This window comes from Seriola aureovittata, chromosome 18, assembly GCF_021018895.1.
Source record: "Seriola aureovittata isolate HTS-2021-v1 ecotype China chromosome 18, ASM2101889v1, whole genome shotgun sequence".
NCBI classification, from domain to species: domain Eukaryota; kingdom Metazoa; phylum Chordata; class Actinopteri; order Carangiformes; family Carangidae; genus Seriola; species Seriola aureovittata.
This window is the reverse complement of record NC_079381.1, coordinates 14,915,095-14,928,291: the sequence shown is the minus strand read 5'-3', so window position 1 is coordinate 14,928,291 and position 13,197 is coordinate 14,915,095. Positions and strand designations below refer to the sequence as shown.

The 13,197-nt window shown below is 43.8% G+C and overlaps 1 protein-coding gene across 1 annotated transcript in view; it reads right to left on the bottom strand.

Annotated features, from left to right (window-relative positions):
• pappaa (pregnancy-associated plasma protein A, pappalysin 1a) overlaps positions 1-12,892 on the bottom strand; it is an 89,608-nt gene extending 76,716 nt beyond the window's left edge. The window contains exons 1-2 of the mRNA XM_056404099.1: positions 11,458-12,892; positions 4,716-5,814 (exon numbers count right to left, since the gene is read on the bottom strand). Coding sequence (XP_056260074.1) covers positions 4,716-5,814; positions 11,458-11,848 — 1,490 coding nt within the window. The 5' untranslated portion in view covers positions 11,849-12,892. The remainder of the gene's footprint in view (positions 1-4,715; positions 5,815-11,457) is intronic.
• Positions 12,893-13,197: the final 305 nt, after the last annotated feature.

The following is a 13,197-nucleotide window of genomic DNA, read 5'->3' as shown; positions in this document are numbered from 1 at the left end:
TATGCAGCTCCACGAAATGTTTCATAACATCTCTAAAACCTTTGTTGGACAAGGTCTCTCTGCCTCAAATCACAAGTTGGATAAGGAGCCGCTTAGAGAAGACAGTGTTCCCTCGACACAGACGTGAAATATATACATGAGTAAAAAGTTCAGTTCTGCAAATGCTTTCCTCAAGTCTACACGAGAGCAACTGGGGGCACTCACTGGGGCCAGGTTTAAGGAGTGAGAGAGAGAGAGAGAGAGAGAGGGAGAGAACAGATGATATAAGGTCCCTCTTCCTAATAATTTCAGGAATTTCATTATTTCCTTAGAAAATATTTGTCCAGAGTTTTCGGACATGCATGAGGGGGGATAAGGGTCAGAGGGGTTTGATGCTGAAATGATTTGAGTCAGCAGTGAATAAAAGCAGCAATTCGACTACAGGGTCAAAACCTAACTAATCCGAGTTCAATTATTGTAACGCCCTTGGCCCTGTTACAAAAACATAATGTGCATCACATGTTGATCTGATGCGCAGAGGGACTTTCAGAGCAAAGACACACGGTTTGAGTATAATAATAAAAAAAAAAGGCAATTTGTGTGTCTGCGTGTGCATACATGTGGGTGCTTTTTTTTCTTCTTTATTTCACAATATGTCTAATGAGTCATGTTGGTAAAGATCTGGGAAACGCTTCGGTTTGTTGCCACTGTCAGAAGTCAGTACCCAGTGACTTCATCGTGTAGTCAGATGAGTTTGGGCCATTCAATCTGTCCGTCCACATCTTACTCAAACCTCCCTGCCAATAACCCTTTACCCCGCTTTACCCCGCCCCCAGTGTTCTCTCTCTCTCTCTCTCTCTATCTCTCTCTCTCTCACACCCCTCAACTATTTCCCCATCCCATAGCCCCTGTTCCCCTCTCTTGCCTCTCATCATACATTTTTTCACTAGAGATGAGCCACTTGGGAAGGACAGGATTTTCCATGCATTTAACCACACCACTTTTTAGACATGTCCTGGGAAAAAAAAAAAAAAAAAAAAAAAAAACTTACAAAGACTTACAAAGAAGGAGAAATAGAGAGTGAAAAATTGAAGGAGCCAGAGAAAGAGAGAGAACGGTAAGGTGACTGCAGAAAATCGGGCTTCAACAAAATTCAGGCACCACTGCAGGGCATCTGTTGCAGGGAGATCCAGGAGTGTGCAAGGCAGCTCAAACGGCCGTGTTAATGCTTTTATATCTGATACATATTAAATAGGGGATTATGACTTCATCCATTTACACCCATATATAATTCATATAAACCCATAAATTTGCCTCGTATACGTATGTCTGGAGCAGCATAGTGTGAAAGCTGGGGTGAGCTGGCATGGCATGACAGTCTCACGGCCAAGAACACTTTTAAAATTGGAGGGGGCCCTCCGCTCCCCTGTCATCAAGTCAGTCAGCACCACAGCCCCTAAACCCATCATTCATCTCTGCCTTTATTACTATACTTGCTCTCTCCTCTTTAACCTCCCAACTTGCTCTGATTATTTTTTTCCCCTTCCATGGAAGACACATGCATGAGGACTGTGTCAACGCTCAGATTCCAGAGACCGTGCAGCGACTGCTCGTTGGTGAGAGCGGAGTTTGAGGAAGCGGGATCTGGAGACACATGGAATGAGCAACGGCAGAATCCATATGCTCACCCCACCTCTCCCCAGTTGCTATCTGAAGCAGGAGCTCTTAATCGAGGACCGGGGTGAACGCTCTCAGTCCTGGCAGATGTGTGTGAACCTCTTCATCTGTGCCCTCCTTGACTCCTGAACCACAATTACCTCACCAAGTCATTATCAGCTGAATTCCCTGGTGTGCCATGCTTTCAAAAGACCACCAGATGCAACTCCCTGGCCTGACTGCAGTGGTCCAAGTGAAACCTCCTCCTCCTCCTTACTCCACCTTCCCCTCAGTCGCCTAGTTATGCAGAAAGACTACTATCAGCGCCCATGAGAGCACAGGTGAAACCTCAACAGGTGCTTTTAGAAGTGTGCTATGGCTTTAAAGGGGAAGTGCAAAGTCCTGGTATTTACGCCCAAGCACTCCATTATGTTTTATGGGACGGGGGCTTAAGGTTTAGACGACCAATTGTAAAACACCCAAGTCAAGGGCCCTAGAGATTAGCTCCCTGCTCTGAGCTGGAATACAGCAGGGAGAGGGAGTGAAAGAGAGAGAAAGGGTGGTCCATCCATTAACCTGCCACGTTGAGAGGTATTGACTTAGGAGGGGGAGAGAGACAGAGGCCAGGGGAAAACGGATGACCTATTAGCCTCTGACAAAGCCAGGCCAGAACTTCATTTCCCAAAAACATATTGATGCGGAAATGGTCCAAATATCCGCCTTACCAACTTTGTGTATCCATCTTGCTTTTGACTGGGAGATGTTTCCAAAAAGCCTTGAATATCAGCTACTGGCAAACACCATCTGACTCTGAAGTATTCCAATATTATAGAATTTACTTCAATCCAGCTGCTCAGGTATTATTGGTCTTTCGTGGACAGTCAGACACACACACATTATCATCTCAAACAACTTGTTCAGGGTGCTTGTTGTCTGCCTCTCTGCACATACAGTATAATGTAAATTGGCACCGTATGAATTACAGGAACAATTTCAGATGTCCTTAGCTCCAGACATAAGAATGTTCAACCTTTCAAATAAATGCCGTCAGATAACATCAAATACCACCGAAACCGTAAGAAGTGTCAAAACCAAGGGCTGTGAAAACAATGCAAAAACATTTCCCTCAGCCAAATGTGGAGGGGGGGGGTTATTATCAATGGTATTTTGTGAGGAAAGACTGTTGCAGGACCACAGAGCTGCCTGTGTCCTGTGCTAGCCAGATTTTTGAAAACACTACATGTAAGTGGTAACAGGCGCAAACGCTGCAAAAATAAATGCAGGACCTCACAACTATTGTTCCCCTGCATACACAGTACATTGTTCATCCAGAATTCCATAATTAAGGAGGAATGTCAAACTGTTTGTAGTGCAGCTCTCTGCAAGTCTCTCTAGACATACCATAATCAAAGCAAAATAAGCAACCACTTGAGGAGATTATATCTATTTTTTTTTTTTCCTCGACTGAAAAGTCTCTTGTCCTCTCTCTGCTTGTCTCCTTCTCGCTCTTGCTGGTATCCTTCCTTTCACAAGTCCATCTTTCAAATGCCCACAAGGAGATTTGAACATTGCAACGGCAAGTGTTTTGCCAATGGCTGATGTCTAAATGAAGTAGTTTGCCCGCCACTTGATGAATGAGCTTCTAATGATGACTAAGCTGGAAGGGATGTGGTGGGAATTGAGAGATGGAAGCAACGGCAAACCCACCTGCTTTTCCCCTCTGATGTTGCTAATTAGATGTCATTATTTAGCTATTTAGCGGTCATTTTAAACAACAGGATAGTGCCAAACAGACAGTGCTTCCAGCTTAACTGTGATTGAAAACAGCCTGGTTTCCTTGATTCATGCTATCAGAAAGACTCAAACAATCCCACACACTAGGCCCTACTAGTTTTTCTCCCTTTCTCTTGTCCCCACATAACAGTGGCAAGAAATACCGACAAACATCTGAATTTCAGTCATTTTTGTCTACTTTTCTGGCGTAACCATAAACACCCCCTGCATTGTCCACAAAAATGTCTCAGTCTACTGTGTTGAGTTTCAGTGTACCAAGAAACAAACAATCCTGCTATTGGAGGTCTGGCACAAAACTTATTACAGCAAATTCCAGAGATTTATTCGCCTTGCCAGCTTTTACTCATCATCTACAAGCCACAATGAGATTACCAGAAAAACAAAAACTTTCATGCATTCATGAGGGCCTCTGCATTCTCCTCAAGTAGCCGCATGAAACCACATAATCTCTTGCTTCATGTACAATACACCTGGGAGGTTCTGTAATACTGGTATTCACGTGCAAGTGAAGTGAACTTCCTTCACTGTTTTTCCTGGAAAAATTCTTTCAGGCAGCCACGTTTAGGGACCCATACCTGCCTCCCCAGGAAACATGTCTGTCGCTGGTTTCCTGGAGAGAGTGGTATGTCTTTGAAATGATTTCCATTGCTACAAGCAAAACCCATATTGGACTCTCTTCCCTGACCTCTAATTGCCCTTACACTTTGTTTAGAGTGTCACTCTTTCCGAACGAACTCCCTTCTCCAATCAAGCCAGCTTAATTAGGACCATGGGTATAGGAGACACAGAGTAGAAAAAGGTGGGGAGAGTTGTTGAAAAATGGATACAAAAATGAGCGGTCTGGCCTGCGCATTTGCTACCAGGAAAGTCATCCGGTTGCGTTTGTTTTGCCCTGCTTAAGTGTGGAACACTGATTGAACCAGGCCAAGGCTAGATTGGACTAGCTGCCCCCAGAGGATTTCCCAGGCCACACAGGCTGGGAGTTGAGTTACACTCAGGCTCAGCCCCAGTGGTCAGGAAACAGTAGGACTAGACATGAAAACCTTTCTTCAGGGACACATGTACGGAAAGATTTGTTGTTTGATTTACTTGAGGCATGTGAGGCCACGGTGTTGGGTGGATTTACCAAAATTATTCAGTCATGTCAACCAAAAAATGTATAAAACATATGACTTAAACTCACCAAAACTAAATACAAACAATATTCCTACCTTAATATCTACCAAAGAGGATTACCAGTGCTGAAAACATAACAGCATGCAAAAAAGTGAAGGAAGTGATCTTACTTGTGTGGAGAGGAGCGATTGAAGCATGTCTTGGTCACATCGGTCACATTGGGATTACAGCAGTCGCCAAGGTCATACAAGAAGTTTTCCCAGTTACATTCAGGGTCACATACACCATTCCCCTGTTTGTGCTCAGGGCAACGGCTCCGGTGCCCAGACATGCAGTCACCTGCGTCAAACCCTGTCAGCGGATGGTTGCATTCTGGGTCGCATGCATCATCGCCGACTTTGCTGATATCACAGTTAGCTAGAATCAGCCGGTTACGAAGGGAGGAATTGGTCACATTGTGAATGCTGAGCTCCCAGGTGATGTTGTAGGGGCTAAAGGCATCATTTAGCTGCTGGTGCTGCAGGCTGATCTGGTGGTCAGATACAGTCGGCCTCATCCGTGCATCGTCCCATATATTTATGACACGATATCGTACTTTCTTGGGCCGGCGGAATGTCCAAAGCTGGTTGTAGTTATTGATAACCTCAACGTTGTCACAGACAGTTTGACCACAAGTTGGGGGGTCCAGCGTTGTGTCCAGTAATCCCTCAGCATTTCCAACACCACCGCCGCCCATAAATCGCCCACCTCCTCCCTGCTCAGGCAGAGGAAAGCTACCATCTTTTACAGTCAGCCACTTTCGGCCTGGGTGCTCAAAAGTTTCACGAATGACCAGCTGAGGTAGATCTTGGGGGTCATCGTGGCCCTGCATATCCCTGATAATCTGCCTCTGCCCTCGGGCCTGCCTCCATAGACCCACCCTTTCCACTGCTCCCCTGTAATTATGATTCAGTGCATTCCCCCCAATCATCAGCACTTTGCACTTTTTGGTTAAATGACTGAAGACATCACCCGATTGCTCCCGGCTGACGCCCACTTGGGCACCATTGACGAATAGCTTCATGTACACGCCATCATATGTGACTGCCACATGTGCCCATTGGTTGGGGACGTAGCGAGCATTGGAGTGGATTGAGGTCACTTTGTGGGCACGGTCAGTTTTAAGGGAGAAGAAGAAGCGGGGTTCACGGTTCCCGTGTTCACTAACTGCCTGGATGCCAAGCAGCCAGCCGCGGTCACTGGAGGCATAGAAACATTTGTCGTACAGGCCTAGAGAGAGAATGGAGAAAAAGTTATTTAATATGTGCTTTAATATGAGAAAATGAACAGAAATAAAAAACATTGTTTATTAATCACATTGAAGATAACTGACACTGTCCACATCCTGTCCTTTCAATCAAACATTTTTTACAGTCTGCATAAGTCACATGCATACAATCCCTAATGCTAATTTTATTCAAGTATTTGGTGTTACATATTGCAATTAGATTTCACTGTATATTTTGAATTCTCTAAACATAATGCATTTCCAGAGGGATGCTGAAAATGTAGCTGAGGTTAGAGAGCAAGAAATGCATTAATATGATATATATTTTTTTGATATCTAAGGGCATGTTGTCCTGGAAATTGGGTTGAAGTGCATGTTTAGCTAAGGGAGACCCCATGGAAATATCTCGGTCTAGGCCTTTCGTGAACACTGAGCGCATTTAAAGTTGTTCGTGTAAATGTCCCTTGCCAGTAGGGTAGCCAGAGAAGGCTAGTTTTCTGCTAAAGCCTTGTTTTTGTAGAGGCACCAAAACACCTTTTTCCTGTTTCACTTGGACCGTGTATGTCAGCTTCAGCATGGTAATGTGTTTTCACTTCTTAGGGGATCTCTGAATGCTAACTGTTTGTTTGTTTAGCGCTTGTTGAGGTGCGTGTGTGTGTGTGTGTGTGTGTATGTGTGTGTGTGTGTGTGTGTGTGTGTGCAGGCACACAAGTGCACATCTGTGCGTGTGCATGTGTGTTTGTGCATGTTCGTGACTGTTGCATATATCCAAACAGTCCAGTCAAACTGTGCACAGGTTCCAAAGCACTTTGACATGCCTCACAAGGTCCATCTCAGCATGTGAAAGTCCTGGTGTTCACAGGTGATCCTGGGGAGAGAGCTGGACTGGAGCTGAGTACATTCCTGGGTTTTGTTAATATTAAGGTAGCACTTGTAACCACTGGCTTTCTGGCAGTTATATCTTTCCATTAAGAGACTCCCATATGAAGAAGGTATGGAGTATCCTTTACAGTTGCTTCTAAATGCCTGTAAATACCCTTCATATTTGTCTCTGCTAACTTTAGTATGGTCTGAAATTGTAAGCTGATTATCATAGTGATGATCACATCTTTGCCTCAATGTGCTTGTCCACTTCAGATGCCTTTGTTCCCCATCGATTAGGCTATCAAAGCCTGCAATAAATGGCTGGCTAATGGTGATTGCACTGACATCTTGCTAACTTTGACCTGTTTCTAATTAGATGAACACTCCGGTACGCATTCATTAACTTGGTATTTCAATGGACTAATGTTCAAAGAGTGAAGGTTGGGTTCAGCGTCAAGGTCAGTCTCTTGGTGGATGACGTTTTCAGGCTTTCCACTACACTGGAAGGAAAAAGCCTTCCATCTGTCAGCTAGCGCACTCAAGGCTAAAAGGTGTGCTAAAATGCTCGTAGGGCTCCTAGTGTAAACAGCTGTCATAATTCTGCCATGCTCAATTAATCTAACACACTACACTTTTCCAGACCCTGCACTGCGACTGCTCGGGCTCACACAAACACACCTACGCACACATATGCACATTCTAATACAGATACGCATATATATACGTGCTCATGAACAAATACACACCCCCACATATGCACAGAACAAATTGAAACGCTGAGGTACACATTTGTGTCCACTCAGAAACATAAACAAACACGCACATGAAGGGATCTGCATGTGCACACGCTACAGTGGAGAGCTGTTCCTGTCAGGTTCAAAGGCAACCTTCCTCGCACTTGCCATTTGTCTTCTTCCAAGAAAAATACACTCAGGAAAAAAGAAAAAGTTAAGTAAAAAAAAATACACATGCACACACAAAGAAAAATGTCACAAGGACTTGATAAAAAGCAGGGAGGAAGGGAACAATGAAGACTCCGTTTACTTTTGAGCTGTTCTGGCTCGGAAAGGTCAAAGAAAGGCACTTTTCATAGTCATACGAAAGTGACCGCCACAGCAATTTCCTTGAGGAGACAATGGAAAATTCCATTGATATATCAAAAACAAACTTAACAAACATAACAAAGATATCGATAATGAAAATGTCATCGTGCCACTTTAAAACACTTGACTTTAAACACTTGACTTGGCTGTCGAGTTTCACTCTGATTTAAATCAACGAAATGCTGGTTTAAATGAGTCATAAATGATCTACCACCAGTTGCACTTCAACATGTTTTTGAATGTCAGGTGACATAAATTAACACCACTTTGTCCACATTGTAACTTACACCGTGACAGTCTCACTGTCACTCTCCCAATTAAACCTTCCCATTTAATGTAAGCACATGAATCAGGATTTTTGGGGTACTCAACAACACTCATAAATAAGGCAGTCAGTGCATGACTGTAGTAGTGGCTCAAACTAATAACACTGTGAAGATATTTTCTAGTTGAGTTGAGTTACAGTTAGTCAGCCTCTCTGCAAGCTCCAACAACGTGCCAGGTGATTAGTCATGGCCTCAAGATTATTCATAGCATCCCAGTTACATTTGACTATAGTGAAACAGGAGGAGGAAACGAATTTTAGGTGCCGATGCAGAAAAAAAAAAGGGCCCTCAACAAGATTGTTGTTGAACATATTGTTGTGTGTCTCATCACACTAGATAACAGCAGCAAGATATGTCTGTTATCGCAGCAATTATCTGCCAACGTCTGCATATAATTGTCCCCAGCAGGTCATGGAAGAGAGCCTCCGTTCCTCTCGTGATTTATTTCCCTCTTCCTTTGATGCGGGACAACCCAACATGACCCGGATACAAGGGCTAATAGGGCACAACAAAGTTTGCATAACATTTGGACACAGAACTTGATGTTCTGATTGTGTGTGTGTCTGTGTGTGTGTGTGTGTGTGTGTGTGTGTGTGTGTGTGTGTGTGTGTATAAAGTCTTATAATGGCTCAAATGCTTTTAAACCTGGGATCAATTCTAACCACATGTAACTGTCAAACTCGGGAAATGGCAGCACAGCCTTTTCTGTAGAAGTTTTGTGCTTCACTTTAGAGGGCACAAGACAGTCCACACTTGCATTTAATGATGGTTTGATCAATCATCCGTTTGATCGGTGATTGGATCCTTGAACATTCTGTTTTCTCCCCAGAAGTGGTCAAGCAAGACCATATCCAAATCTGCCCTATACCTCTCCGAGGAGTTGTCAAACAAAATTTGGTAACCTTTCACTGAAAAATGCAACTTTAACAGTTGGTAACTTGAAGTTTCTTTGTTAAACATCATAATGAATTGATCATCTTGGGAGGTCAGTCACAACCTTTTCATGTGTTTTTCTTAAATTAAGATATTTTGGCAAACACTCCGCAGAAACAACTCAAAACCAGACAACAAGTCACTACAATTGGTCATGGATGCAAAGATAACATTTGAGTTTCCGTTAATCAAGCAGAGACTGGGATGATACCCTAAACTTCCCAACTGCACAGAAAACAATAACATACATGAAGTAAGAAAAAAAAATAAAATCTTGAGGAAAGAGAGCAAAAATGAAAAAAAAAAAAAAAAAAGAGAGAGGGAGACAGAGAGAGAGATGGTCAAAAACAACAGAGTAAAAAAAACAGATGCTGCAAACAACACTGTGCTGGGATCAAAACAAGGGGATGGAGCATTTTTAGAGGCACTGGGATTTTTGAGGCCTGAATTGGATTTAAAAGATTAGGCTTTATTGAATTTGTTTGATCATCATATTTGTTCTCTTTGGGGCCCCTCTCTGGTTCACTAATGTGAGCACACTTGGAGCAAATCTTAAAAAGAACACATAAGATTATACATGAATGCTAATCTCTCTCATCTTGAGTAAAGGGGGGAGGGAGGGACCGGTTGGGCACAACAACAACAACAACACCTGTACAAAATAATGCGATCCAACACCACATCTGCAAAGCCTACAATGTTCGTTTTCTGTTAACATTGTGTCAGAGAGGTGTTTATTCAAATCTGCGGTCGATGCGGTGGTGGTCGTTTGTGTTGTTGTTGCACTAGATTGCATTATACTGTACAGATGTTCCTGTTATTGTGTCCATCCCCTGAAAATCTAAGAGTCACTCAGGTCACAACAGACCCTCTCACCCCCCCACCCACCCCACCCCTCTCCCCCACTTTGAGACTGTTACAAGGGATTGGCTTTGCAGAGCACATCCCTGCCAACTGGCTTGCACTACCTAAAAGTGTACTGTATCTTAATACAGACACACACGCACACGCGCGCGCACACACACACACACACACACACACACACACATAAGTGATTATTTATGTGTGTGGGTGGGAGGGGGTTGTTTTGAGAGAGCCAGACAGATAGAAAATAAAAGAGCAAGTAAATTTACTCATATGGTTTAGTAAAGTCCCCAAACGTGCAGACTGGCATACAGGAGGCTGAGGAGGACTGAGTTCAATTCAGTTCAGTTCAGTTCAAAGGCAGCCATCTGCACAAGTACTGTAGCAGGCAATGAGTTGTGTATGCAACGCTCCCTATCGGCAAGGAAAAGCAACAAAAGAAAACTGTCCAATACTGTAATGCATAAAAGCGCTATTGGTCAAAACAGATGATGCAGAGCGGTTTTTCACACATTTCTGGTGCTCCTTTACGCATGGCTGCAGACTTGGCAGGACAAAAAAATAGGAGTGCGCACAGATGACAACTACAAAGTGTAGACCTTTCCTCTGACGGCAGGGATCTACTCAAGTGCCTGTGTATCCTCCTCTGCGCAGTCAGTGCTTAGAAATGCATCATCACTATCTGATTGTGCCTTTAATTAGGAACTCGGCGAATAACCCATGATTCCGCGCAAGCGTCTGGAGGTTTTGGAGAGACTGTGCTCAACACCAGTGGAAGCGCACAACCGCCACTGCACAAACACATTTAAGCAGGACATTTTCGCTCAAGAGAATGGGGGGGGGGGGGTGTTTAGGGGGCTGCCTGGATCTCTCAGCCCTGTCTCGTAACTCCGGTAGCCTATCCAAAGGTGTCGATTTTGGGGGACACTTTGCGGCTTGTCTGAGCCGCGAGCTTTGAGCGCCTCCACATTCAACGGATCTCTCCCGTTTTGTGCCTGACGTGACGTGCTCGCTCACAAAGTTTTGGCCATTACATCATAGTTTTAAAATAGCCAAGTCGGCTCAGAGAAATTACATTTTACGCACAGTGACATCAGCTGCCGGTCAAATGATGCAGTAGCCTACATCTGCTGCCCGTACTCATCACTTAGATTTTATGATAATAACGCGCATGCAACATCTTTCTGAAGTGAAGGAATGAGAGGAAAATTCATTTGTGAAATATAATCATGTTGCAGCGATTATTGCTCTGCAAGGTGGCAAACTTAAATATGATCAAAATCTCCACCAGTGACCCTACGCTTGCACTACCTAAAATATCCGCTGTACTTTTGAGAGCATTACATCATTGTCTAGTCTGATAGATGAACTCATTTTCAACTCGCTGAAACTGCATGTTGCTTTGTTTGATGGGCTACATGACACTGGGATAATATACTGCACATATGCATGTTCAGTTAGACTCCTTATCAGATTTAACTCGCCAGTTTTGGAGTTACACTAATATAAAGAGTTGGGGTTGACAATAGGAAGGAGGATGTGTAGACTATCCTACCTGCAATCACTGTGGGTGATCGTTGACCTCCCTCCGGTTTGATCCACATCTCCAGAGTGAAATTTCCTCTGGGTATCTCCACGCCAGGCTTCAGCCGTAGCTGATCTCCCATGCCGGTGAAATAGACAGCGTTCCCCCGGTCTGGAGAGTTTTCCTCCGCATGCGAGGAGCGCCGACGCTGGCGAAGCACCCGTCGCTCCAAGCCGGGCAAAGACCGTTTGCCCCGGGGCAGACGTGTGGCACAAGCCCCTGGGATGGTGGCTTTCGCCTCCCTAATGCGCACCAACTCCCTCTTGGATCTCCCCTTTCTCCGGGCTGTCCCGCACTCTGATCCAAAACACAAGATGAGAATCACCAGGCAAGACACCCAGGGTGATGTCCAAAGTTTCATTTTTCGGGAGAGGAAATGGCCAAAAAATATTTAAAAATAAGAGAAAAAAAAAATAAAAGAAACAACGGAATAACTACAAAAATATGTATGTCCACAAATGTTCTCCTCTTTGGAATCCTCTCGAGTTTTTTTCCCTCTCTCTTTTTACAGCGGTAGAATGTCAAACCGTAGAAACTGTCTAAATAAACCCATAAAGCTATGCTGTTTTTCCCTCTTTATAATGCTAAGCCACGACCCCCTCTCTTAAGCAAAACTACTCTGGAGACATTCAGGGGACACAGGAATATTTGATTCATGTATGTGTTCCACGGTGCCTTTTCAATGGGTCCCATTTAGCCAAAGGGATGACTAATAAGTAATCAATCAAGAGGGGGGTCCGGCCGATGCCCCCCTCATCCCCTTTGGACGGTAGGAGTTACTCGCAGAAATCCACAGTTGTCCGCCAAGCTCCTGTCACACCTTTTTGTTGTTTCCTTATCCTACCCGTAAAACAGCATAAGAAATGGCACATATTAAATTCCAAAGAAAAGTGACAACAAACCGACCTCTCATATTTATTAAAGGAAACAAGAGGTAAATTGTGATCAAAAATGGAATCCAAACTTCCCTTTGCCTGTGTGCCTGTACAAAAGTTGAAATGCACTATAATATCTGGTGAGGCGAAAGAGAGAAAGAGGGACAGAGAGCTGCAGAAGTAAGCATCGCGGTCCTCATTGATTGCCTGAAGCAGATACACTTGGAGGAGTCGGAGCTCGTCGTCCGCTTTAGAGGCAGTTTCTCTCTAAGTCTTTTTAAGAACAACTCATGTTTCAAATGTTCCGGGGCTGTGGGGTTTTTTTTTTTTTTTTTTCAAAGTGGGAAGTCACACAGGTAGGCAACTCTCACTGACGGTAATTCTCTCTATGGCACATAGTGATGGGATGGTGTTTACGGAGTTTGGAAGGCGTATATGTATCCCTCTAGCGGTTACAATTTAAACAATCCAACACTTCCACCAAGTCCACAACACAGAACCATAACCAAGCAAGTCTGAGGAGATAAAGGAATTACTCCAGTCCGTGGTATCCTTAGTTGAAACCCCCCCCCCCCCCCCCCCCCCCCCCCCCAAAAGCTCTGCTTTAAAGCTAATGGCATTTTCAGTCATAGATTTTGACACTCATATTCGTCAAGATATACATGGAAGCTTACTTAAAGGGCTGCTCCTTAAAGCCAATGTTTAAAATGTAGTATATAATATAGAGACAGTTGCAGATTTTATCTAGAGATCAAAGCTTTTATTTTGAAGTTTTAAAATCGACAGATATTTACAAGCTCCAAAATAAAATAAAAAAATAAAAAAAATAAAAAAA